Source organism: Oncorhynchus masou, chromosome 32, assembly GCF_036934945.1.
Source record: "Oncorhynchus masou masou isolate Uvic2021 chromosome 32, UVic_Omas_1.1, whole genome shotgun sequence".
Classification (NCBI taxonomy): domain Eukaryota; kingdom Metazoa; phylum Chordata; class Actinopteri; order Salmoniformes; family Salmonidae; genus Oncorhynchus; species Oncorhynchus masou.
Window position 1 is genome coordinate 27,919,983 of NC_088243.1, and position 27,437 is coordinate 27,947,419.

The following is a 27,437-nucleotide window of genomic DNA, read 5'->3' on the forward strand; positions in this document are numbered from 1 at the left end:
AAATGAGTTGCAAATGCATGCCGTAAGTTAAGTAGTGACACATCACAATGTAACGTACCGCAGAGGGGTTTGTTTTTCACAGGGGACAATAAAATACATACTAGATCTGAATGAATTATTATTAAATACTTTTTTCTTTACATAGTTGAATGTGCTGACAACAAAATCACACAAAAATGATCAATGGAAATCAAATTTATCAACCCATGGAGGTCTGGATTTGGAGTCACACTCAAAATTAAAGTGGAAAACCACACTACAGGCTGATCCAACTTTGATGTAATGTCCTTAAAACAAGTCAAAATGAGGCTCAGTAGTGTGTGTGGCCTCCACGTGCCTGTATGACCTCCCTACAATGCATGGGCATGCTCCTGATAAGGTGGCGGATGGTCTCCTGAGGGATCTCCTCCCAGACCTGGACTAAAGCATCCGCCAACTCCTGGACAGTCTGTGGTGCAACGTGGCGTAGGTGGATGGAGCGAGACATGATGTCCCAGATGTGCTCAATTGGATTCAGGTCTGGGGAACGGGCAGGCCAGTCCATAGCATCAATGCCTTCCTCTTACAGGAACTGCTAACACACTCCAGCCACATGAGGTCTAGCATTGTCTTGCATTAGGAGGAACCCAGGGCCAACCACACCAGCATATGGTCTCACAAGGGGTCTGAGGATCTCATCTCGATACCTAATGGCAGTCAGGCTACCTCTGGCGAGCACATGGAGAGCTGTGCGGCCCCCCCAAAGAAATGCCACCCCACACCATGACTGACCCACCGCCAAACCGGTCATGCTGGAGGATGTTGCAGGCAGCAGAACGTTCTCCACGGCGTCTCCAGACCGTCACATGTGCTCAGTGTGAACCTGCTTTCATCTGTGAAGAGCACAGGGCGCCAGTGGCGAATTTGCCAATCTTGGTGTTATTTGGCAAATGCCAAACGTCCTGCACGGTGTTGGGCTGTAAAACACAACCCCCACCTGTGGACGTCGGGCCCTCATACCACTCTCATGGAGTCTGTCTGACCGTTTGAGCAGACACATGCACATTTGTGGCCTGCTGGAGGTTATTTTGCAGGGCTCTGGCAGTGCTCCTCCTGCTCATCCTTGCACAAAGGCGGAGGTAGCGGTCCTGCTGCTGGGTTGTTGCCCTGCTACGGCCTCCTCCACGTCTCCTGATGTACTGGCCTGTCTCCTGGTAGCGCCTCCATGCTCTGGACACTACGCTGACAGACACAGCAAACCTTCTTGCCACATCTCGCATTGATGTGCCATCCTGGATGAGCTGCACTACCTGAGCCACTTGTGTGGGTTGTAGACTCCGTCTCATGCTACCACTAGAGTGAAAGCACCACCAGCATTCAAAAGTGACCAAAACATCAGCCAGGAAGCATAGGAACTGAGAAGTGGACTGTGGTCCCCACCTGTAGAACCACTCCTTTATTGGGGGTGTCTTGCTAAATGCCTATAATTTCCACCTGTTGTCTACTCCATTTGCACAACAGCATGTGAAATTATGTTGCTTCCTAAGTGGACTGTTTGATTTCACAGAAGTGTGATTGACTTGGAGTTACATTGTGTTGTTTAAGTGTTCCCTTTATTTTTTTGAGCAGTGTACTATTAGTCCATTACCATGTCAATGAAACATGTCAACTTCTTTGCTGTTTTGGTGCGCTAGCTACCATACTGTGAACAGCGTGAAATGAACCTGTGCACATGCGTAAATATTGTGTGAGAGAGCTAAGTGTTGCATCTCGATTATCTCAATATCCTAGCCTATTCATTGATGAAAGGTTAAAAAAAAATCAAGCCAAGAAATTGCGAGTTACAGCATTCCATTGCAAGATACAGCTTTTGATTACTGATAGATGGGCCTAGTGCACGGTTCTGACTACTTGCCTGGTGGCCGAACTGCCTATACTGTGCCCCTCCCCTCGCTCTCCGTTCCTCAATAGATTGCTATGAAAGATGCAAGTGTGTGTGTTCTCGGAAGTACGGCAACGAATCAGTCACCTCCGTACCAAAAATACTGAATCTTATTCCTAGTGGAATTGACTCTTGACACAGAAATGGAAGTCGACATTTGGAGTCAACTCCCCACCACAAATTCATCGTAGTTAACAGTTGGAAAGGCAAGCGACAGCAGATGGTGATTTACAGGATTTCTCCCCAATTGGAAGTTAGTCTTGTCCCATCGCTGCAAATCCCCTACAGACTCGGGAGAGGAGAAGGTTGAGAGCCATGCATCCTCCGAAACGCGACCCTGCCAAGGCGCACTGCTCGCTTAACCTGGAAGCCAGCCGCACTAATGTGTCAGAGGAAACACTGTCCAGCTGGCGACCGAAGTTAGCTTGCAGGTGCCCGGCCCGCCACAAGGAGTCAATAGAGCGCGTTGGGACAAGGAAATTCCAGGGAAAAAAAATCCCAGCCGGCCAAACCCTCCCCAAACCCGGACGACGCTGGGCCAAGTGTGTGCCTGTAGTGACCCGGGTCTGTAGACCGCTGCACCACTCAGGAGGCCAGGGCCCTGGCATTTTTAACAAACCAGCCCATTTTTTTCCTTCCAGGCCCCCACACCGGCACATTTTTTCCCTTGATGACCCCATTGTTTTTGCCAGATAATGAGAATTCTGCACAAAATACCCAAGTTACCTATTCAATCAATCCCTATACCAGTCTGCTGTTCCCACATGCTTCAAGAGGGCCACCATTGTTCCTGTTCCCAAGAAAGCTAAGGTAACTGAGCTAAACGACTACCGCCCCATAGCACTCACTTCCGTCATCATGAAGTGCTTTGAGAGACTAGTCAAGGACCATATCACCTCCACCCTACCTGACACCCTAGAACACTCCAATTTGCTTACCGCCCAAATAGGTCCACAGACGATGCAATCTCAACCACACTGCACTGCCCTAACCCATCTGGACAAGAGGAATACCTATGTGAGAATGCTGTTCATCGACTAGAGCTCGGCATTCAACGCCATAGTACCCTCCAAGCTCGTCATCAAGCTCGAGACCCTGGGTCTCGACCCCGCCCTGTGCAACTGGGTACTGGACTTCCTGACGGGCCGCCCCCAGGTGGTGAGGGTAGGTAACAACATCTCCTCCCCGCTGATCCTCAACACTGGGGCCCCACAAGGGTGCGTTCTGAGCCCTCTCCTGTACTCCCTGTTCACCCACGACTGCGTGGCCACGCACGCCTCCAACTCAATCATCAAGTTTGCGGACGACACAGTGGTAGGCTTGATTACCAACAACGACGAGACAGCCTACAGGGAGGAGGTGAAGGCCCTCGGAGTGTGGTGTCAGGAAAATAACCTCACACTCAACATCAACAAAACTAAGGAGATGATTGTGGACTTCAGGAAACAGCAGAGGGAACACCCCCCTGTCCACATCGATGGAACAGTAGTGGAGAGAGTAGCAAGTTTTAAGTTCCTCGGCGTACACATCACAGATAAACTGAATTGGTCCACACACAGACAGCATCGTGAAGGCGGCGCAGCAGCGCCTCTTCAACCTCAGGAGGCTGAAGAAATTCGGCTTGTCACCAAAAGCACTCAAACTTCTACAGATGCACAATCGAGAGCATCCTGGCGGGCTGCATCACCGCCTGGTACGGCAACTGCTTCGCCCTCAACCGTAAGGCTCTCCAGAGGGTAGTGAGGTCTGCACAACGCATCACCGGGGGCAAACTACCTGCCCTCCAGGACACCTACACCACCCGATGTTACAGGAAGGCCATAAAGATCATCAAGGACAACAAACACCCGAGCCACTGCCTGTTCACCCCGCTATCATCCAGAAGGCGAGGTCAGTACAGGTGCATCAAAGCTGGGACCGAGAGACTGAAAAACAGCTTCTATCTCAAGGCCATCAGACTGTTAAACAGCCACCACTAACATTGAGTGGCTGCTGCCAACACACTAACACTGACTCAACTCCAGCCACTTTAATAATGGGAATTGATGGGAAATGTAAATATATCACTAGCCACTTTAAACAATGCTACCTTATATAATGTTACTTACCCTACATTATTCATCTCATATGCATACGTATATACTGTACTCTATATAATCGACTGCATCTTTATGTAATACATGCATCACTAGCCACTTTAACTATGCCACTTTGTTTACATACTCATCTCATATGTATATACTGTATCTTGCCTATGCTGCTCTGTACCATCACTCATTCATATATCCTTATGTACATATTCTTTATCCCCTTACACTGTGTATAAGACAGTAGTTTAGGAATTGTTAGTTAGATTACTTGTTGATTATTACTACATTGTCGGAACTAGAAGCACAAGCATTTCACTACACTCGCATTAACATCTGCTAACCATGTGTATGTGACAAATAAAATTTGATTTGAAGTTAGACAGGCCCACTGGGTTAAAGATGGATCAGCCCATTTGGCATTTGAACCTTTATTGATCAAAGAAGAACCCAAACTCCACTCTGTAGCTACTAAAAGCTATTTCCCTACTTCAAATACTTGTCAACAGGACAGATTATAAATGTAGACTGCAAGCATACTAATAAGTTTTGTATATTGTAAACCGAGTCAAAGTACTCCATCTATGTAACCATGACAGCCAATTCAGAGGCAGACAGTATGTGTCCATTCTAGACAACCAGCAGGTCAGTCAGGCAAAGTGAGAGCGTAATACAAAGGATGAGGATGACACTGCTCTGTTGTCGGATGCCACTGCCAGCCTCCTGTCAGAAATGATCAGAACTGGACTGTGTGTGTGTCCATTACCTCAGATCTGGGCTCCTGGAGGTGGATAGCCACAGCAGCTTGCCAATGCTCCCAGATCAAAACACACCAGGCCAACCCATCCACTGGCCTATGTCCAGACCAACCCCTCAGCCCTGGACTGGCAAAACAAGCTGTTGAAGAAGGGCAGTCTTCATGAGGCCTGAAGATGTTTCACTGAGGTTAGTGCCATGATGACAATCATATTCCCATTGTCACAGAGGCCTAGCTCATGCCCTTACCCTCACATGCTCTGCTTCGAGCAAGATTCCATAAACAAGATGAAGTCTTTAATTACAGATCACTCCAGCTGTCACCAAAAAGGCAATTAATTCCCTTTCACATAATGAATTGGTCTGGCTTTGATTTTACCTGAACTCAATATCAGAGTGTTAGACCTTTATGTCTATACACCCAGAACGTAGAGCCCTTAAACGGTAAATCCAATAGGACCCTAGATCTTAATGCCCTATTTAAGAGCGGAGGTGGACTCACTAATGTCATCTGTTTTGGGGAGAATTAGTCAATAGTTACGAGCCCCCTAAAGCAGGGACGGAGATGTGTTAGCCTTACATCTACTCAAGCCTCTGATAATTTAAGGACATTTCCCCAAACCAGCTTGCTTTAATTACTGGGAAAATGGCAGCGTTTGGTCAGGTTTATGGCTCTTCCTGAGAGAGCAGTCTTGAGTTTAGACGGTGCAATCTGTGGGATTGCAGTTAGAGCTGTAAATCCAAACATGAGCTGTCACTAACAATGCCCAGAGTAGCTCCAGCCTCCAGGTACCCCAACAGAGCATGGGGACTACATTATATTGTTTTCCATCTACGTGGACAATGGGTAGGGCAAATAACTGGTCAATTTACCACTACATCAGATTGACAGTCTGTGCTGTTGTAAACAAGTCATTGGGGTATTACCATCTCATTTATGAAATGGTTACATTCAGTCACTCCTGGGAATATGGGCCATCAGCTGGGTAATGTTCTTCTCAATTAACAAGGAAATACAGACATAGTCTGTTTCACTCATGAATCAAAGCTGTACTCATATGGGGAGGGAGGGGGAGAAGGAGCTAAATCCAATTTAAATTAAGTAAGACAGTATTAGGATACAACTTTGGTCCAGTGTGAGGAAAAAAAATATATGTTACATTTATTTTCAGATGACAGTGCGTGCTAACACAGGAAAGGGAAAATCTAAACTATGAAACTTGTTTGAAGCGAGGGACTCCTTTACTTCTCCATGAACTAATTTTTATTCTCATAACAAATCTGACTCCCTGTTCGTATAAGGAGATCCCTTATACGGGGGAAGACTGGGTCTAGTGGGCCAGGAGGGGAAGACAGACTCAGCAGCTATCAGTACTCAGCAACAGGCCTGCCCAACTGTCTGCATGTAGACACAAAGAACCTCGCTCAGAGCAGTGGGAAACCGTACGAGCTGTCAGGGGAATTAATGACATAAGAAACTCACTGTCCGCCAAACAACTGCTGGCTTAAATCTGGGAAGAAAAAAAAAACCTCACAGTTCTTTGCCAATGTAAATGAAAGTGTGCTATGTAAAAATAAGTTCAAAACAATACTTTAAGGTAGAAATGCAAGAGAATGTGGATGATTTCGCTCACTACATTGCCAAAAGTATGTGCTCATCGAACATCTCATTCCAAAATCATGGGCATTAATATGGAGTTGGTCCCGACTTTGCTGCTATAAAAGCATCCACTCTTCTGGGAAGGCTTTCCACCAGATGTCATTGTATGCTGTAGCATTAAGATTTCCCTTCACTGGATCTAAGAGGTCTCGCCCGAACTATGGAAAAGAGCCCCAGACCATTATTCATCCACCAAACTTTACAGTTGCTTCCATAGGCAGTTTGGAACTCGGTAGTGAGTGTTGCAAACCAGGACACATGATTTTTCAGGACTCTGCTGTCCCGTTTTGTGAGCTTGTGTGGCCTACCACTTTGCGGCTGAGCCATTTCCACTTCACAATAACAGCACTTACACAGTTGACCGGGGCAGTTATAGCAGGGCAGAAATTTGACAAACTGACTTGTTGGAAAGGTGGCATCCTATGACGGTGCCATGTTGAAAGTCACTTATCTTTTCAGTATGAGCCATTCAACTGCCAATGTTTGTCTATGGAGATTGCATGGCTGTGTGCTCGATTTTATACACCTGTCAGCAACAGGTGTGGCTGAAATAGCAGAATCCACTAATTTGAAGAGGTGTCTATATACTTGTAGTGTATCTAGCACTATGGTGCTTATCACCAGGAATCAAATGTTCAAGAGATAGAGATATTCTCTTCACCACTAAGAACTCTGAGTTGGCCCTCCTTTCCTAAGTCAAAGAGCACCCAGACCGAGTACGGCTAAAGGCTAAACCCAGCCCACCCATGGAATGGATTTGAAACACGGCAACCAGCTGCTCCTGTCAGCCTGCCACGTCTCCCTCCTATGCTTTTAATCAAATTAAAAGAACAGGGAGGTGGTAAGACGGTATCGCTCAGCATGGCGGAAGGTCTACCTCTCCACTCATCTATATTACACACCTGGAATATCATAGTTGAGAACCATATTTGATAGCAGTGCCATTAATCTTGCTACACTTCTAATATCTCTTTGATGGCTGCATATTTAACTTTTTTTGTCATTGCACAAAAATGCTTATGTATGCACCTGGGAGATTAATCATCACAAGCAGTTATTTGGCGGCAATAATACAATTAAATGAATACATCTTTTTAGAAAAGGGGGTGATGTGAATATTGGTTAGTTACCAGTTTTGGGCTCAAGACCACTAAAGCTAGACCGATTCAAGACCAGGAGGGAGGGTCGAGGGGTTAGAGACCAAGTCAAGACCAGAAGAATACAAGTCCAATTCAAGACCAGGAGGGAGGGTCGAGGGGTTGGAGACCAAGTCAAGACCAGGATTGTCGTGGTGTCAAATCACCACCATAATATGACTTCAAAATGTCCAGTATTTCTGTGTTCATTTTTCAGAACAACATATGGATTCTTTAGACATTGATTGGTGAAAAAAATGCATGTTGAGGGCAAATGGAAAGCCAATGACAAATGATCACCAACCCAAACGGGGCTATTATAATAGATAAAAACACAATATGTTACAAATTCCCACTCTCCGCTTACTAATAGTGAGCGTGCAAATGTTCAAATATCCCCGACTATTTCCTACCGGGAGTCAAGGAAATTCTGACGAGCGCGACAAAGTTTGAAGATGTTTTTCAACGAAAGTAAAGGACCGTAATGCTACGAGTATAGTAGGAAGCTTGGGCTTCAATAGTCGATAAAATATTAATGTGTCGTGAAAAGAGCTGATATTTGACCTGGCAAAGTGGTTTTATGGCCTGACTGAATGGAAGCTTAATGACCTTTTCCACTCCGCTGGTCTCCGGAAAAAAATTACGAACCGGTCTCGAGTTCAGATTTACAACAAACAACACGGTTGGTTACTGAGTTTACCAAAGAGTGACTGTGTGGAATTGAGATAGACTCCCAATCAAATCAAGCATCTGAGTGTGAACTGTTGATCAGGTGAGGCCAACAGGTCACCCAACTGTCTGTGTGTAGTGGTGGACGAATTATCGGGTGAAGAGAGATATAAATGGGTTTATATTCTTCAGTACCATTAGCCTACTCACCCTCCCTTTTTCCTCTGGCCACCAATCTGTCTGATAAATCCCTACACGAGCAGAGTTGGCTCATAAGCCTATTGTGGCAAATGTAGACTAGGCTATTAACCCCAAATGAAACTCGAATTACTTGGTCAAAGAGAGCATAGTTTTTGAAGTAACATATACGAACTAATGTAGGCAATTCTGCTCACCCGGTGTTGCATTTGCAAATTGTCAGTACCTCCTGCGCAAGCCCAATTCCCGCTTCGCGTTGGCAGAAAACATTGAAAGTCTAAAATAAGTTTGACAAACGCCAACCAGATATTCCCTACCCTTTTTATTTCGCTAGTACTTAACTATTTTGATACATTTGCGTTCCAAATGAGGTTGAAAAAAATTAAACAGCTGGCCTTCATTACGTTCTCAACCTAACTTGACTTTCAATCTAGTTTGACGACCAATTATTGTGGCTTTGAATTATGTAGGCAAAACCATTGGGCCTAACATGAATGGTTTGTTTCAAGAAAACCAATGAAGAACAATGTATTCACAATGTCAGCAATAAGAAGAAACCTAATTTATTCACAGATAAAACTCAACACGAGCTGCCATATCATACATTTATACACAAGGTCAGAAAATCCTATACAAAACCAAGGACATTAGAAAATATGGGTTTTTATATGAAATATGACATATGTAAACTTTCTTGAAATGTTTCGGTTTGGTAATAGTAATTTAATTCATGAAACAACCCCCACATTCGGGAGAGCAGAGGCTATATTATAAAAATCAAAATGGTAAAAATGGAATAGAAATCATTCTTAGAAATCAATAAAAATCTCATGCAGCATCTTCAGAAAGGGCCTGAGAGTATCTTTGAAAGAAAACAAATTAATATTTTAGTTATAAATCAAACACCAAAATACAACAAAAGCTAGTTTCTTAGTAGATAACTAAAACCAGTCAATCATCTTTGTCCACACCGTTTTAAGAGAAGTAATTCAGACACACACATTCTGGCCACTACATACAATTGGTTGATTGATTTTATTTGCCATACAACATCAACATCTGAAGTTGCTTCATTGCATGTATAAATTGTGGTTTCTCATGGCCTTTAGTTAGGACATTACTCTTGGAGCCTATCCTAGTATTTGATTGAGACATCAGGTTAAATTAGCAAAGAAAATAGAATGTTGGAGAGAAGTGTTTTATATATGTAGATTTGAAGCAGATCTAAGGGAGGGTTCTGAGTCATTGCAAAATGTCAGTGCTGTTGATCTACACTACATGACCAAAAGTATGTGGACAGCTGCTTGTCGAATATTTTATTCTAAAATCATGACGATTAATATAGAGTTGGTCCTCCCTTTGCTGCCATAACAGCCTCCACTCTTCTGGGAAGGCTTTCCACTAGATGTTGGAAAATTGTTGCGGGGACTTGCTTCCATTCAGCCACAAGAGCATTAGTGAGGTTGAGCACTGTGGTTGGGCGATTCGGCCTGGCTCCCAGTCGACGTTCCAATTCATTCCAAAAGTGTTCGATGGGGTTGAGGACAGTGCTCTTCAGGCCAGTCAAGTTCTTCCACACCAATCTCAACAAACCATTTCTGTATGGACCTCGCTTTGTTCACGGGCGCGTTGTCATGCTGAAACAGGAAAGGGTCTTCCCCAAACTGTTGCCTCAAAGTTGGAAGCACAGAATTGTTTACAATGTCATTGTATACTGTAGCGTTAAGATTTCCCTTCACTGTAACTAAGGCGCATAGGCCGAACTATGGAAAAACAGCCCATGACCATTATTCCTCCTCTACCAAACTTTACAGTTGGCACCTTGCATTCGGGCAGGTAGCATTCTCCTGGCATCCGCCAAACCCAAATCATCAGTCGGACTGCCAGATTGTGATGCGTGATTCATCATGCCAGAGAACGCGTTTCCACTGCTCCAGAGTCCAATGGCAGCGAGCTTTACACCGCTCCAGCTGACGCTTGGCATTGCCCATGATGATCTTTGGCTTGTGTGCGGCTGCTCGGCCAATGAAAACCTGTTTCATGAAGTTCCAGACGAACAGTTCTTGTGCTGACATTGCTTCCAGAGGTAGTTTGGAACTCGGTAGTGAGTGTTGCAACCGAGGACAGAGGATTTTTACACACTTCAGCACTCGGTGGTCCCGTTATGTGAGCTTGTGTGGCCTACCACTTCGCGACTGGGCGATTGTTGCTTCTAGACGTTTCCACTTCACAATAACAGCACTTACAGTTAACTGGGGCAGCTCGAGCAGGGCAGAAATTTGACTAACTGACTTGTTTAAAAGGTGGCATCCTATGACGGTGCCACGTTGAAAGTCACTGAGCTCTTCAGTAAGGCCATTCTACTGCCAATGTTTGTCTATGGACATTGCATGACTGTGTGCTCACTTTTATACACCACAGGTGTAGCTGAAATAGCCGAATCCACTAATCTGAAGGAGTGTCCACATACTTTTGTATATATAGTGTATGAGGTTCTTATAGTGGGAGTGAGAATGTTGGAATGCATAGAACCAAGGCGTGGCACCAGTAAAAAGAGTACAACACGAGCCGTAGAATTACCTTTACTTGTGGCATCTCATCTATGCCCTTTTGTTCGTGTCAGTAGAACCCAGTTGAGGCTCATCTAGGGATAAAAATGTACACATTGACAAGCACCACTATGCCCTGTCAGTGCATACTGGACTCTGGACACCCCTAATACAGAGCACCAGAGAGAGCTTACTGTCACACCCATGAATCATGGCGTACACACAGGCTGTTGGGAGCAGACCCTGTATGGTGTATGATATGTTCTGCCATTGCCAAATTTTCTATTAAATAAACAAGGGAAAAAAATTGCTCAGCTCCACATACTTTCCTCTCCCCTTTTCTACACCTCCACCATCACCCATCTCAGCACCTCCACTGGGGCCCTTTGGGATCAAGGCAACTGGAGGGAGGAAACATTTACTCAACCCTGCTAGCTTTCACAGCTCCGCTGGCAGTGGTTGAGTGATAACAGCAAACCAAGTCCTTGACAAGATAACACAGACCTGGTTTAAAAAGGTAGAAAAACTACAGAACAAGAAAGATAACATAAGGCGCAAAGAGGCTGGATAAATGGGCAAAATGCTGACTGAGGTTGGTTTGAAACATGAGAAAAGGCAAAGTTTGGGAACGCAATAACATTAGCTTATTGCTCTTCCTTTTTCTTCTTACATTTTTTTTTTACCTACAAATTATATTTTTACACACATAATCATATAAATACACTATACAATGCAATATAAAATTATTATTTCTTAAAAGTAATATGTTCAGGGTTTGCTTAGGTATGCTGGTTATGATACTAGCACCATACAAAAAATTATGACTCAAAATAAGTTGAGTGAAAAAGGCACTTCTGGTTGTCGTTGAATGACTCTTGGGTAAATGATGGCCTCTCTCTCATCATGCAGGAAACACAGACACCGTTGTTGTCTGTGCACACGTTTCTCTCCCATTCCAACAAGAACATGTCCAGAACAACGAGGCACTGTAGATAAGTCGGTTCAGATCTCCTCTGTCTTCATGCAAAGAACCTTGTCCTGTTTGTCTCATCGTTTGTCTTTTAGTTTCTCTTGTCACTTCATTCCAGCAATATGAACTGTCTGCTACATTTCATCATAATTCCTTTCTCACTTTCTGGATTCTCCATCTCTCCTTTCACACCTTCTCAGACTTCCACTTCTCGAAGTCCCTCTTGAGTGTCAGGCGGTGATGCCACACTGATGTCGAAGCATGTCACCATCATGACACGTGACTTGCATATGTTGACACAGAAATCCAGCTCCTCTGTGACCTGACTCAGGGCCTCCAGGTACTCCTGGGACTCCTCGTCCAAATCCTGGTCCACCTCAACTGGAAGAGAAGAGACAGGAGAACAGAGGAGTAAAGTCATTGTCACCTACAGTCAACAGAAATACTGTCCACAGAATCAAGTTAACTATCAATAGGAAGATAACTTTCTATTTTGGTGGGGAATATGAAGAATAAAAATGTGTAAATTCCCATATTCCCCTATCCTGGAATAGTCTAGCAGATACTCACACTCTCCTATCCACTTGCAAGGGTCCATCATCAACCGGGTCTTGGTGTCCTCTAGCTCTTCCTTCAGTGTCTCGTGTTTGACCTTCAGCTCCCTGATCTGCTGATGCCGCCGCTCCAGAACCTTCAGCTTACTGTTGAAGTACAGCAGCCCCTGAGAGAGCGACAGTGAGAAAGAGAGAGAGAAACAATAGGGTGGTGAGTGACAGGAACTGTTTGAAATTCAGAGTAAGCTTGAAGATGAAGATTCATGGCCATCATCGGACTAGCATTTTTTGTTGCTGCTAAAGAATCGCAGGATATACAGACATAGTTGTGTATATTAACATTTCTGGACATTTTCCAGGTATTGTAATATAAGAATACTGGTTTCCTGTCACAATGGGCCGAAACCTCATTTGAGGTCTGTGCATGCAATTAATGCCTGTTCTTCCCTTACTCCAAACTATTCCCCAACTCCCATTGCAGAATAATGAAGCCTCAGCCATCCAGAAAAATCAACATACCTTCTCAACATCTAGGAATGGCTGTTAAAGAGGAGAAAGGGGAAGAAGAGTAAATACAAAAGGTCAAAAATATTCTCTTACTCTAGACAGAGTTATGATCTAACAGTTAGAACTCAAACAAACATGAACACACAAACAGACATGAATATACAGAGTACTGAACCCTGTGTATATATACACACGGAAAAATCCATGGGAACACAAATAGACATGTGAATATACACACATTGAAACAAGCCTTGATGCACACATTACATGGTATGCCAAAACTGGTCTGGGAATGATGGTCTACAATTTGTCTTTCACAGCCATTCAACCAGTGATGGCTGGGAAAGACAAATTGAAGATAATCTTTTCCTAATTGAAACTAAATCAAACCACCACCAGCTGATTTAATATCTTCTCTTAACAAATCCCTGTCTGGCTACCTCAAACTTGTGGGAGCAGTTAATGACCCATAGCAAGTAGCGCCAGCCATAAAGAGCCATCAGGCAGCCAGGGATGGGCCATGGTGATGGCTGATGGGCTGTGGAGGGGGGAATGCACATTCATCACAAATTCCTGGACTGCTCTTTTCACCACCACCCCTTCCCCCTCCGTCAACCAGCACCAGCCTCAGTCATATCTAAACCAATGAACCCCAGACAGTAATTGCGTCCTGATCTCTTCACATTCCTTCAAAAGTCCGGATAGCGTAACACTGGGCTCTGACTGTGGTCACACAGACACTTAAAGGTGCCGGGAATCACCATTGGGCAGACTGAAAGTCAAACGTCTAAGATGCATATTTTCATCTTGTTCTTTAATAAGAAATAGGTGAAGGAGTTAGGCAAGACCTTCCCACGATGCCATGCCTGGCTTCAATGTAGCACATTCAGAATATTGCTGAGATCAATGTAGCACATTCAGAATATTGCTGAGCCTGACATTGCTAAGCAGCATGTATGTAGTGATGAACATGAACCTAATGACAGGACTCTAAAATAAGTTGTTACAGTATGGGGAGCTTGTATTACAGACAGTAAGCGTGACCCCTCGTTCACCTCGGCTGAGTCCTCCTGACGCCTCCTCTGGAGCCGTTCCACATCATCAATCTCATACACCTTAATCTCAAAGGGCTCCTTTAGTGCTCCTGACTTGGGCGGCAGATCCACCCACTGGCCAGCTGTGCCAGTCTTCTTCCCCAGGGATGAGGTGTCTGGCAGGGGGGCCGGGATGAGCCGCCGTCGCTGGAGCCCTGGCGAGACACAGACAAACAGGCACATCAATTACTGCTGGAAATATACAAATGGCAATATCTGCCAGGGCCGAGCAGTAAATATGTATGAGGCTGAGATGGAGATGTAAAGCGATAGCAGGCTTTAACACAGACCTCCTGAGCGTGCTGTTGATTGCATATGTATAAGGCTTTCACCACCGTCTATATCATAGTCCTACCACATTATATGAATTGAAAAGGTTGACTATATAAATCTACGAGAGATGAAACATGGTCACGACTTTCCAGTGCTGTTCAATTTAGTTCAAAGTCAGCTCATTACATACCTTAATTACATTTCCCATAGAAGAGTAATGTATTCTGCTGAATCAGAAAGGTGAGAAAACCAATAAACTATATGAATCACATTTTAAAAAGCTATTTTAACAAGATGGCCTGGGGAAGTTGGAGAAAGCGACAGGTTGTACTCGATGTTGTTTGGGGATTCTGTGCTATACTTCTCTGCCATGCTTCTTCGATCTGGAGAACTGCAGAACTGTAGTTCTTATTTCAGATGGGAACACCACTCAGTCTGCTTTTCAGCATGACACATCTAGTTAAAGTCAAAAGCAGTGAACCTTCACCCTTAACAACCCTTAACTAGGGATTTTCTAAGCTGCTCTGTGCAAGAACACTGCTTTTCCAAAGCAATTAGGGGGAATTTATAGACGTGCTTTGTGACTTCTAGACAAGAGGCTTTTACAGAGACAGTTGGACATATGTCCTCCATTAATGACCTTCTCCATTATTTAACAAGTGGACTGTTTGACATCACATAGAGGCTTGTAAAAAAACATCAAAGACTGGACTTAAACAAGAAGGCTTGTAAAAGGACCTAAGTAATGCTTGGGATTTTATGGAACTTTCACATGTTTTTGATTCCCTAACAGTATGCGGTTATACAGAATATTATCAGAGATGATGCATAATGATGTATACAGATTCAGAGCTCTTACCATTGCGTTTCTTCGGGGACTTTGAGGTCCTGGGGCGGCCTGAGGAAGACATCCCACTCTCGCTCATGGAGTCGTGTGCAGAGGATGCACTGCCTGTGGCCTCACTGTCACGGATCATGCTCTCATAACCACTGCTGCCCCCGCTGTGGTAGAAGAGGGCTGTTCGGCCCATGGCTGGGGGCAACTCTCCACTCAGAACACTGCTGTTGTCACTGCCGTGTCCACTGCTGTAGCGCTGCGGCCTCCTGGGGGCTGTGACCTTACTGTAGGGTGAGGGCAGCATGGCCACAGGGGACTTGTCATCACTCAGGTTCACCCCACTGTCATTACCACTATCAGAGTCCCCTGAGCCCCTCGGGTGTTTGCCTGATGTGCTGCCTGATGCCAGCTCACTGACCCGGCTGTTGGCTGCCCGCATGGCCTGCCTAGTGCCCATGATGGTGCCCCGGCCAGGCTTGCTGTTGACGGCTGCGGTGGCCCGAGGGGCAGAGGTCTTACCAGTTGGGGGGAGGTTGGCATTTAGGTTCCTGGTGGCTGGAGCTGCCAGGGACTTGGTGGAGGAGCTCAGGCCTTTAGAGTTGCTCGCTGACAACAAACGGGCCTTACTTCCATTGACCGCTCCTACCACTCTGGGGTTAACACTACCTTTGACCTGCCCAGGTTTACCTAGAGCACCTGTGGTGCAACATGGGGAAGGTGGGGAGGTAGCAATGGCAATGCTGCTTGAGATGGGTAAACCAAATCTGGGAATTGGCCTGCTGGATATGCTGCTGCCCAGGCTGGCCCCACTGTTCTCTCGGCTAAGGGTGGGTTTGGAGCCCACCATGGACATGCTGTCACATCTCTCCAGAGACATCTGACTGCCGTAATGCTTCTGTCCAGCATCCCCTCTGGCCTTCAGGCTGGATGTGGCTTTGGCCGAGGTGTAGTCACCCTTGAGGCTGGATGTTTTGAGGCTGTTGGAGTCTCCTCTGCAGCGGACCTCTAGCTCATCCTCTGACACTGTCCCCCTGGTGAGTAAGGCCCTCCCTGCTTCTCCATACGCAGACTTTAAGGCACTTTGGTGCAGCAGGGTCTTGTTCTTCTGATCCAGACTGGATTTGCGCACTGGGGGGAGGGGAGGTGAGTTACCACCAGGTTTGGGGAGCATGCTGGCTTTCTGCCCATTGGTCTTCCCATTTTTTCCCAGAGAGGAAAACTTGAGACTGTTGGTTGTAGCTGTGATGTCCTGGGTGGTGACCTTGGTCTCCGGGGAGGCATGGATGACAGGCATGGTACCTAGGGTGGTGGCCCCTCGTCTGAGCTGAGGCATCTTGCTGGGGGACCCTGCTTTCTTGCTGGGCGACTTCTCACAGCCGTCCACCACCCTCTGGGCTGAGGTAGAGCCCTGCACCTTGGGCAGGCGAGGTACGCTGTTGCTGTTGAAAACACCAGCTTTTCGGCAGGGAATGCCACTCACTGGGGTTCTGGGGAGCTTGCTGGTGGCAGTGGCACTGGGGACTGGGAGCTGAGGTTCATAGTGGTTGTCAATGCGCTGCCAGGGGTCCTCCTGCTTGACTTCCTGTCTCTGTGGTTCATGACTGCTGCTGTTGCTGTTACTATGGGTGATGGATGAGGTAGGTTTAATTTTCCTGGGAAGACTGGAGTGGACTATGTAAGGGCCCTGGGAGGGTTGTGAAGAGGAACTGAGAAAGTTCACTTTCGCTGTTTTGAATGGAAATCTAAGGGATCCTTTGGTTAAGTCGGGAGACGGAGGGCACTTTGTCAGAGACAGTTTGCTAGACGCTGCGCTGTCACTGTCCAGTTCAGAAAAGCTAAAGCCGCTGTCATTCAGGGAGTTCTTGGTGTCCCTTGGGGATGATTCACAGTGAAACATACCCAGGGAATCCAGATACAAGGTGCCTTCTGGGCCGATGTGCTTAGTCTGTGGGAGGAAGACGTCTGCCGAGTGGGCCCCTTCACTCTCCAGAGTACAGACGCTGACCTCACTGAGCCAGGAGCTGATGGACGAGCCCCTGCTGCCCACACACACAAATGCGTCATCCTGTAAGGGGGTGTGCACCTCAATGTTGACTGCACTCCCCACAGCTGACGTGTAGGCGTCAAACTCATCGTTGATGCTGCTGATGATGCTGACGGGCCGGGAGCCGGAGGCCAGGGCCTGCAGGGAGCAGTCGCTGTTGAAGCTGATGATGCTGGAGGGCCGACCGTTGTCTATGATGCTGCCGATGGACAGCTCCTCCACCACAGTGAACACCAACTCATCCTCTCCGTTCAGCTCTACAGGCTGCTGCAGGGTCACCGTAGCCCGGAGGATGTCCCTTTCCAGGCACCTCTCTCTCAGGGTGGAGCGTAGCTGGCACACTTCTACTGGTCCCCTGGTCTGGACTCTACCAAGAAAAGGGGAGTCCCCAGACTCCCCCCGTTTCCCAGTCTGATGGCTCATTCCCACGGGCGGCATTCTAGTGTTGGACCTCTCCTCTGCCTCTCCGTTGCCTCTGCGTGAGTCTCTCTGCTGTGGGGGAGGGGGAGCAGGCTTGGGTAAGGGCTTCTTGTTGAAGTAGACCTTCTCCCGCACCACTGGCTCAGAGGCTGGCACCGTGGCCACATCCTGTTCGATTGGGCTAGCCCGGCTCTCTGACATCACCACCTTCTCACCATCAGCACTCGTTCTACACACGCTCTCTGAAACCCCTCTGGAATGTTCCAGTTTAGACTTTGAGGGGCTTACCTGGGGGCTGCTGGATGGCGGAGTGGCTACAGATTTAGGAGGAAGTTTGGGTGAGATATTCTCCTGGGAGAAGGAGGCTTTAGTTACAGTCTTTAGGGATGCTGAGCCAGGGCCTTCCTTTGCCTTGTTGTCTATCTGTGGGCTAGCCTGACTTCCCCTACCCTCTCCAACAAACGCTGTAGGCTCCTCGCTGCCGTCAATACATTCCAGGCGTTCCTGCAGCTCAGCAAACGTGTTGCACATGAAGAAGTGGTCTCTGTCCAGGGGGCCCTCTTTCCCAGAACGCTTCCTGTTCAGAGAGGGGATGATTGGAACGAAGGCAGGGGGGCCCTCGTTGTCACTCAGCTCCCTATCAGAGATGGCGGCGCCGCCCGGACCCACGTAGATGACGGTGTCGCAGGATTGCTCGCTGCTGGAAGAGTAGTCTGGGTCGCTGAGCAGGGAGGGCAAGTCCGGGTCCAGGGCTATCGTCCGGGGGTGGAAGGGTCTGAGGTGGGGCGGCCGCCGGATCCTCCCCTCCTCGCAGGAACTCTCCCCTCCAGAGGAGCTGGATGCATACTGCAAGACAGCCAGAAACTTACAAAACAGTGTATATGGGATATGTGTAAAATGCTTAGTACAAGACTGCTACATAATTAGAATGTCTGCATGCGTCTTATATTCAAGATATAACATCATTACTTTAGACTTATTTAAACAGTCTTTATATCATTTTTCCGCATGTCTCTTTCAATTTATATTTAATTCAATCATGTAATAATAAATCCCTTTTAAAATGGCCAGTCAATACATTTAAAGGTTAAAAGTGAACATCACATCAATAGGCACACTGAAATTTATGTCAATAATATGAATTGGTGTGCGTGGAATGCATTATAATCACGCAGGAGACCAATGCAAAATAAATACATGCTGTCGTTCCACCTAATTATCTGGAGTAATTATTTCCCTAATCCTTAGGCAGCCCTATTGATTACATGATTATGTGTTGACAAGCCAAGAAAAACTAGCTCTGAATTATGGCACGAATAACCTTGCATTAACAGTGGTCCCGATTCATTTCATGCCATGAAATGGTGAACAATGCAACTTCTGTTAATAACACCACTGTAATACACTCTTGAGATCACTAAAAACATATAACTGTGAGAATCTATGCCTTTCCCTCATCAAAACAGTAAGTGCTGTGTTCATTGAAATATGTTCAAATAGAGAATACCCATGCGGCGATACCACTGTTTACGGCCTATGATACTGAAAGCTCTTCGAGTCGAGACACAGACCTTGGACTTCTTCTTCCTCATGCGGTGGATGCGTGAGGCCAGCTGGATGGTGGTGAGGGAGTCAGCGTAGTTAGCAGAGGAGTCAGAGATGTGGGCGATCATGGTGGTTCTGCAGTTAATGTTCCCCAGCGACTCTCTCAGCAGCATCGTCAGTTTGCTGTCCCTAGAGATGATACGTTCACACACACCATCATTATCATTACTTGCTCATGAAACGGAAGGATCTTTCAGTGCCTTATATCCCTGTCTGTGCTAATGAATAGCAAACAAACGTTAGTGTTGGTTGACATTCAACCAGTGTCCTTAACACGTAATATTAGTCTGCCAGAGACTCATTTCATATTCTTCAACTGTTATTTTCGGTTCTAACCTCTTAGTATATTTCCTTTACACTACAGGCTCTATTTTCGGCTGGCGGTAAGGAGGCACAATGTCAAATGCACGTTAGTTTGCAATTTTGTCATGTAAAAACTGGTGCACTGGCATTTTCCAGTCCTAACGCCAGGTTTGGTAATTTACCTGTCTAACATCAGCTCACCTCCACTGTGGTGGGATTGCTGGCAATATGAGGCGTGTCCTTAAAAATACTTGCAAAAAGGACAATTTCATGCAGTGCTAAATGGGAAGTTTTAAGACTCTTAACGGTAACACATCTGATAATGGCATGGATTTTGAGAGCAGAAGCGCAGCCTATCCAGTAGTACCCATAGTAGAGACATGTGCATTTTGTGAATCTTCTATTTAGAAACAAACTATTGGTTTCCCCCAAAAAACGCTAACCAAGGTTGCCAGGTGCACGGTGTTTCCTCCGACACATTGGTGCGGCTGGCTTCCGGGTTGGATGCGCACTGTGTTAAGAAGCAGTGCGGCTTGGTTGGGTTGTGTATCGGAGGACGCATGACTTTCAACCTTCGTCTCTCCCGAGCCCGTACGGGAGTTGTAGCGATGAGACAAGATAGTAGCTACTAACAATTGGATACCACGAAATTAGGGAGAAAAAGGGGTAAAAATGTAAAATAAAAATGTAAAGTAAAAATAAATAAAGCAGATGGATTGTTTTAAGTTTAATTTGATTAATAACCAAACTTTTCACAAATATTACCCGTCCATGGGTTTATGGTGATAACGTAGGCTACATGGCTGGAATTTCGTCTGCTATTTCTGGAGAAGTGCAAATATGATCTGTAAGATGGTTCCACAATGTTTATAAAACATTACATTTACGAGCAGTATAATGGTGAATTGATATTCCCCCTTTCCCTTTACATTGGCTCTTTATCCAGCTTCTGTGAAACGTTTGAATGTGCATAAAAACCCTCCATGGTCTAAGTCACGTTGTTATATGCCCACAGGGAGCAACTATGGTGCTGTAACTGTATTTAGACAGCCTATTTAAAACAAGATATTGTTTAGTTTTGATTAGAATTTGATAACAATTAGGCTATACACTGTCTTTTAGTCCTTATCAATAGCCTTGTGAATCTAGCTTATTTACTACATTTGGCATGTCCATGTCCAGACTGCAATTTACAGTAGGCCTAGCCCCTATTTCAGTGTGAATACTATAGCATATGTTTAACAATGTATTTCTATATTGAAGCAATGCAACTAGAACATGTTCAACATATTTAGCAAATGTGGGGCAGGCTACTTAACAAACTAGACTATAACGGACTAACATTCCAATTGGAGTTGATGACAATGCAATACATAAGACCGTAAATACACAACTTGAAGCAACCACATATTTAGCCATGAAGCATGTTCTGATTGGCCAGTGAGGGGCCAAACCTTGACACACCCTTAACTGGTTTTCAGCAAAACCCACCGCCAGCAAATGTGCCTATAATTGTGGTGGTGAAAATAGCAAAAATATTTCTGACACACCCACGAACCTATAGTGCCACCGCCAGCAGTTAGATTTACCATTGCGTTAGGTTTGGTAAAATAGAGCCCTCAGTATGCATTGCATTACCCAAATTAAATGTTATCTGTCTATTGACCTCATTTCTGATTCCATAGTGTAGCAAAATCCAGGCTGTATCACAACCGGCCGTGATTGGGAGTCCCATAAACCGAGCATAATTGGCCCAGCGTCGTTCGAGTTTGGCCGGTGTCGGCAGTCATTGTAAATAAGAATTTGTTCTTAACTGACTTGCCTAGTTAAATAAAGGTTAAATTAAATTTAAAAAACTACATGGCTGAGAATGATACATATCTTTAAATCTATAGCAAGCTAGATAAACACAGCCTTGATAGTGAAGGTAAATGTACATGAATAAACTTGTCTCAGACATTTTGATTACGTATTCGACTTCATACTTGACACTGGTTTTACATAATCAAGGTATACAAAGTACAGTACAAGTTCCCCTACCTGTAAGGTACATGCTTGGCTCCATTGGCTAAAGCCATGATAACATTGCCCAGCGCGGTGAGAGACAGACACAGGCCTCCCCCTCCGTCTCTGCTCTTACTTAGCACCTTCTCACAGCTCCCCAGGTCTATAAGGTGCAGCCTGCTCCGTCCGCCCGACACTGTAGATGACACAGGAGGAAGAGCCAGGTGAGGTAATATCGCAGCACAGACACATTCAGACACTCCCTCTGAAGGAAGACAGGGTTCCCACGTGCTGCTGCGCCATTTAGGCAGGAGTGGCACAGCCCAAACCAGACCAGACATGGCAGTCTGATTTATTCACAAGTAAGCCTTTCGGTCTGAAGTGATTCAAATCTGGGCTGAGATTATCTCAGTATAACAGACAGGTAATAAGGTTCCAGAAATTAAAGGATCTTGTTGTCACATGGATACAAAAACTAGTTTGGGGGGCTGTGCTATAAAATAAAAAATTAATACAGTAATTCAGTGTAGACGGAACATGAGCAGAATTTCTCCAAATGTTATTCAGCAGCGAGGCAGCACATTGTAATGTCATGTAGGTCACTGATATGTTATTTCACATGATTGGGAGAAAATTACAGCGTTTCAGACTAGGCGGCGAACCATTAAACTCTTGTCAGCAATACTTAGAAATGGAGTGCTTGAAATAAAGGTCAAATTAAATGTAAAAAATCTGTGTGCACTCTCCCTCCGCTCAGCACAACACATGGATGCAAGCAAGCCACTTTTTTTATATATAGAGGCTAGTGCGCACCCATCCATAAACACTACAAATGAGAGACTTCAGGTTTTTTATCCATTCAGAGTTATTCAGACTTTATCAACCATCTAGCCCAGTGTGGTGCAGTCTCCTATGGCTATGGTGGTTACCTCTGGGAACACAGACACTTGAAGAACTATCATCAGCACCAGAACTGATGAGGGAAATTACATCTGCTACTTAACACTATCATTAAGGCATAATAAAGTCATCATCATTAAACTACTGTAGGTCATTATTTTTACTCGATTAAGTCCATAATCAGCCAGTGAAATATTTTTTTCTGTTCATGTGCAGCAATATGGTTCAGTGCATTTATCTCTTGCGGAAGAATCGAAAAGGTCAGAGCACTTGTTGAATCGAGTGAAATTATTAATAGAATAGCAGAATGATGAATGAAAATCTGAAACTATCACAGTCAAAGACACTAGGACACACAGAGTGGCACTAGATTTCAGAGAGAGCCTCACTTCATGTAGTACTGATAGATGCAGTATAGTAGTAATAGTGTTGTAGTAGTACTTACTGCCTCCCTTGCCGCTCTTCTCCATGCGGTACTGGTAGATGTGCAGTGTGAACAGCATGTGAGAGTTGCGTCTCTCCTCTTCATCTGTGTCTGGCCTGCTGGTGCTGCGTGCTGCGATGGCTGCATCCAGGAAGAAGGCTGCCTTCTCTGCCGTGGGGGCGCGGAGCTCGCTCTGGTTCTGGAGCTGAGGGGGGAGAGAGGGTAAGAGGGGGTAAATAAAGATCAGGGGTAGAGAGAAGAAAAGAGCATGGAGTAGGAGAGTGAGGGAAAAGAGTGAGAAGGGAACAGAGGCGGGAGAGAGAGAGAGGGGAGACAGTTAATTGGACCCAAGCACACATTTCTTGCCCATTAGATTGGGTCTCCGAGGCAATTATAGGGAAACAGATATGCACACAGAGGGAGGAGGATTAGGGGAGGTAATGGAGGAGCAGGGGGCAGGGGCACTTTCCTCCACACGGATGTGGTGGTGGATGGGTGTGGAGAGGGGGGCATCTAGTAGGGAGGCCACATCACGTGGTTACTAAGAGGAGGAGGAGTTGTGAGGATCTTCACAGGACTCCAGGCAGCCTTTGAAGTCACAGTCCACACAGAACCCCAAAAAACAACATCAGACGGCAACACCTGTCAGTGCCTTCAATCCCCCATCCACCCAACTAGTCCCGTTGTGCTGCAGAGGACCAGAGCTAACACAGAGGTAATAGATGCTGATGGATGCTGACAGGGGAGTCAATAAAAAGGTATGGAAAATACGTCGATATTGTGGATGTCTTTGGTGAAAATATAGAGCAGGGATTATTGAGATGGGTAAGGCAGGGCAATATGGGCTCAGAGTACACAGAGGAAAGACCTGGGAGATGAAAGAACTGACAATACAAAGGCCTAAATCTTTGGGGCAGACAGAGGTAGATGGCAGTGAGAATCAGATCAATACACAGACACTAATATATACCAGACAGAGAGAGAGAGATGGAGAGGGAGAACAAAGAAAGGCAAGAAAACGGGCACGTCTAGACGCCTTTTTTCCCTCACTTGAGTGCCACAGATGGGGTCCTCACGCAGGTAGACCCCTGGGGACTGTCCATCCTGCAGGCTTCCTATGGACACCTCAGACAGGAGGTCCTTCAGAGCCTCGTCCTTCCCACAGATCTCCACGGCAGACACGCGGACAGAGAAACGCGTGCCCGTCTTTTCCTTGCGCTCATTGATGAGCTTGAAGAGCCAGGAGATGGCGCAGGGCACAATGCCCAGGTTCTGGGTGGAACCGTCTTTGCCAATCATGGTGAACGTCTTGCCTGGAGACGGAGGAGAGGGTGAGAGGAAAGGCGTATGGAGACATTAATATACAAGTAATACTATACAAGTAATACAGCCTGTTGCTCATGTCTCTCATAAAACTGTGAAGACTTGTAATATGCTGTCTGGATTGGGTACAGTTGATTGGGAATCTACTGTGTCTATAAGAACTTGTGAAGGGGTTGATTCAAGGAACAATCACTGTAGGATGAGCACAGTGGAGAACAAAAGGGAAAATTAAGCTTGTTTTGAGAAATGACAGCCGCTCAGAATCCAGGTCAATGACAGTGGGTAAAATTAAAGACACCCCTCACCACCGTCTCTCACTAGCCCTTGCTCATCCAAACTCTATATTGTCTTCTCCTCAGCTCACTCCCGTGCACCACTAAACAATTTGTGAATGTGAACATCGAACCAGGCTGTGAAAAAGTGTTTTTCTTTGCCTGATGAGGGGAGTAGAGGGGCTTACTTACCGAGCCTGACGTGGCCGAAGCAGAAGATGCAGCCGTCCGCACCATTCACCACGGACTGGATGACCTCAGACACCGTCCCTGAGCACACCTCCGCCTGACGGAGACAGAGAGGGAGAAACATAGAGTGTGTGAGAGAGAGCGATAGGGGGATTAGAGGGCAGAACAGAGTTGCCTGGCTGTTACTCAATCACCGTCAAGTAAACATGTCCTCAGTGTCTGGCCCTTCCACTTTGATCTTAATTTGGCCATGGTTCTACTAGACTGTAAGGTCTGGACTGGGAGAGGAGAGGTTAGATTTAACTGGACTATGAAAGGAGAGCTTAGATATAAGTGGACTGAATTCAATTCATTCCCCAGACTTAAAAGCCCCAGCTGTTGGGGCCCATACTGGGAAGAATGCTCCCGACCCAAGAAAGGCATTTTTTCACTAAGTCCCTGGACTGCACCCAGCCAGCATACACAGTCTGCAACTGCTTGGTCCTTACTTGTGAGGCATCTTGGGTAAACACTGCGTCAAAAGCGAAGATCTTTGGGATGGCCACGGTGGCTCTCCTGTGCCCTGAATTGGTGTGGTCGTTGACTGAGGGGTCGTAAAGGGTCAACTGCTTCTTCCTGGGGTCCACCTTCAGGAAGGACATGGACTCGGACGAATCAGGAGCCTCCAGGGAGGGGCAGATACGCATCATCACTTTCACCTGCAACACAAGGAGAGGAGAGGGAAAGCGAGAGAACATAGATGTAAGTAAATATGGCAAATGTGTTAGCACACACATTAAAAACAGATAGAACAGGCAGATAACATGGCACATACAGTACACACAGACATGGGAGGAATTTGTAATGGAGAGAGAACAGAGTCAACACAAAGCCTAATGGTGTCAGTGTACGGTTGAGATTGTAAATCATAACAGTAATGACTGTGACTCTGAGCCGACCACCATGCTGAGGGATTATCCAACTAGCAGGCTGCTCTCTGGACCAAGAGCAACTCTGTAGCATTGGAACATATGGCCTCTCTCTCTCTCTCTCTCTGATCTGTTTGTATTGAGTCTAAACTTAGAGTCCATAGATTCTGTGTCGCTTCAGTTGTCACGATACACCATGATCCTAACAGGATGGTATGTCACTGGTCGTGTTTAAGGTGTTGATTTAGCACACCTCTACTGTGACATCTCTCATCTAGTCTAATGTTGGAACTATGTTATGGCCATGACAAGTGGAGCTATTCTGCCAGCTGTGTCTGTTGGCACTTCCTGAACTGGAGAGAGCAGGTTTCATCTGCATGCACACCACGTTATAGGTGAAGCTGTGTGTGTGTGGTGTATGTGCGTGTTTTAATCTATGTCAGTCTCCCTGACTAACCCCCTCAAACAAATTCACACTTTTTATTCTATGACAACTGCAATACCATTTATAAAGAACATGTAGGAGCGGATGATTCCTTTGATAAGAGAAACATCCTCACTCTTTCAACATTTTATTGTGAAAACTCAACCTTGACTATCTTGTAGTATGACAGACAGGAGACAAACATTTCTGTTGTCAGGCAGAGGAATGGATAATGGTGCTTCTCCTCGCTCTGAAAAATCCCTGAAAGCTCAGTGCGTTTCGGGTTTAGCATAATGGTAGTCAATCCACTGAACCAGTGTATTGGCACGCTCCCCCACTCCTTCATGGTTACAAACAGCTTGAGATTTAACAACCATACATTGATAAGGAGTTCAATCTGGGACAATAAAAATAACTAAAACCTCCGTCGCAAAAAAACAAAATGACTATGATGCCTGTGAGAGGCTCTGTGGTATGAAGCAGCTGATTATAATGCTAACTGTTCCCCCACCTCCCCTTTCTGCAAAGGCACCTACACCTAAGACTGGTCCTTTCATCCTCTGTGTGTCTCTCCTATGTCATTCGCAGCACGCCCACACAAAAGGCCTATTGTTCCCATGGCTTGTTTATAAATATTGCCACAGTTCCTGGCTCCGGCACTAAGGAACATTGTGTGGTGGCGATTCCATTCAGCCACAGAGGGAATTCCTCTCCAGTGTTCCGGCAGCCAAGTGCAAACTCTCTTTGTGCTCCGTGGGGGGCTGTTATCGTGACTGACGTGTACATATGTTGAGCAAATTACATTTGCTATGACATTTAAACCGGGCTTCCATATATGACTGCTGAGCCTACCGGGTGAGGGAGCGATAGCTAACGTCTAGAGCTGCTATATTTACATTGGCAGAGATGTGATACCAGGGCCGGCGAGGATCGGCTGGAGCCGCTGCATTTTAACGCCTCGGGCCTCTCTGCTAATGGCCCTGTTCCCCTATCTTTTGATCCCACCAAGAAATCCATTAGCTGGGATTTTCCCCCAGCCACCCCTCTACATGTCCAAACCCTCCACAAAACACATTGAATGGCTGTAGTCTGGGTCAGCATTGACATCAACTCTTCATGGATGGATATGCGTCTTGAATAAATGCATAAGAAAACATCACAGCACCCATTCCCCTCATTGTTTCAGTAATTTCTTCAGAAATGCACACTGTAGATTAGATGTAAAGGAGCTGGGATGAATTGTCTACCGCAGACAAAAGAATGTTGGCAACTCAAATCGTGTTGGCTGCGGTTCCTCAAACAAGCATTGTTTCACAGCAGTGAACTCTTGGTAGTCTGAACCAGGTGACTGCAAACTTCCAAAATGTCTGAGACACAATGACAGGTTGAGTTTCCCGTAACAGTGTGCT

At 45.8% G+C, this 27,437-nt stretch overlaps 1 protein-coding gene across 2 annotated transcripts in view; it reads right to left on the bottom strand.

Annotated features, from left to right (window-relative positions):
- Nucleotides 1-8,967: 8,967 nt before the first annotated feature.
- LOC135525837 (kinesin-like protein KIF26A) overlaps nucleotides 8,968-27,437 on the bottom strand; it is a 120,627-nt gene continuing 102,157 nt past the window's right edge. For both annotated transcript variants that reach the window (XM_064953762.1, XM_064953761.1), the window contains 11 exons: nucleotides 25,185-25,394; nucleotides 24,700-24,793; nucleotides 23,963-24,225; nucleotides 22,934-23,117; nucleotides 21,625-21,784; nucleotides 19,248-19,410; nucleotides 15,234-18,522; nucleotides 14,063-14,256; nucleotides 13,020-13,040; nucleotides 12,517-12,667; nucleotides 8,968-12,327 (listed from right to left, as the gene is read on the bottom strand). In XM_064953762.1, the coding sequence (XP_064809834.1) occupies nucleotides 12,143-12,327; nucleotides 12,517-12,667; nucleotides 13,020-13,040; nucleotides 14,063-14,256; nucleotides 15,234-18,522; nucleotides 19,248-19,410; nucleotides 21,625-21,784; nucleotides 22,934-23,117; nucleotides 23,963-24,225; nucleotides 24,700-24,793; nucleotides 25,185-25,394 (4,914 nt within the window). In that variant the 3' untranslated portion in view covers nucleotides 8,968-12,142. The remainder of the gene's footprint in view (nucleotides 12,328-12,516; nucleotides 12,668-13,019; nucleotides 13,041-14,062; nucleotides 14,257-15,233; nucleotides 18,523-19,247; nucleotides 19,411-21,624; nucleotides 21,785-22,933; nucleotides 23,118-23,962; nucleotides 24,226-24,699; nucleotides 24,794-25,184; nucleotides 25,395-27,437) is intronic.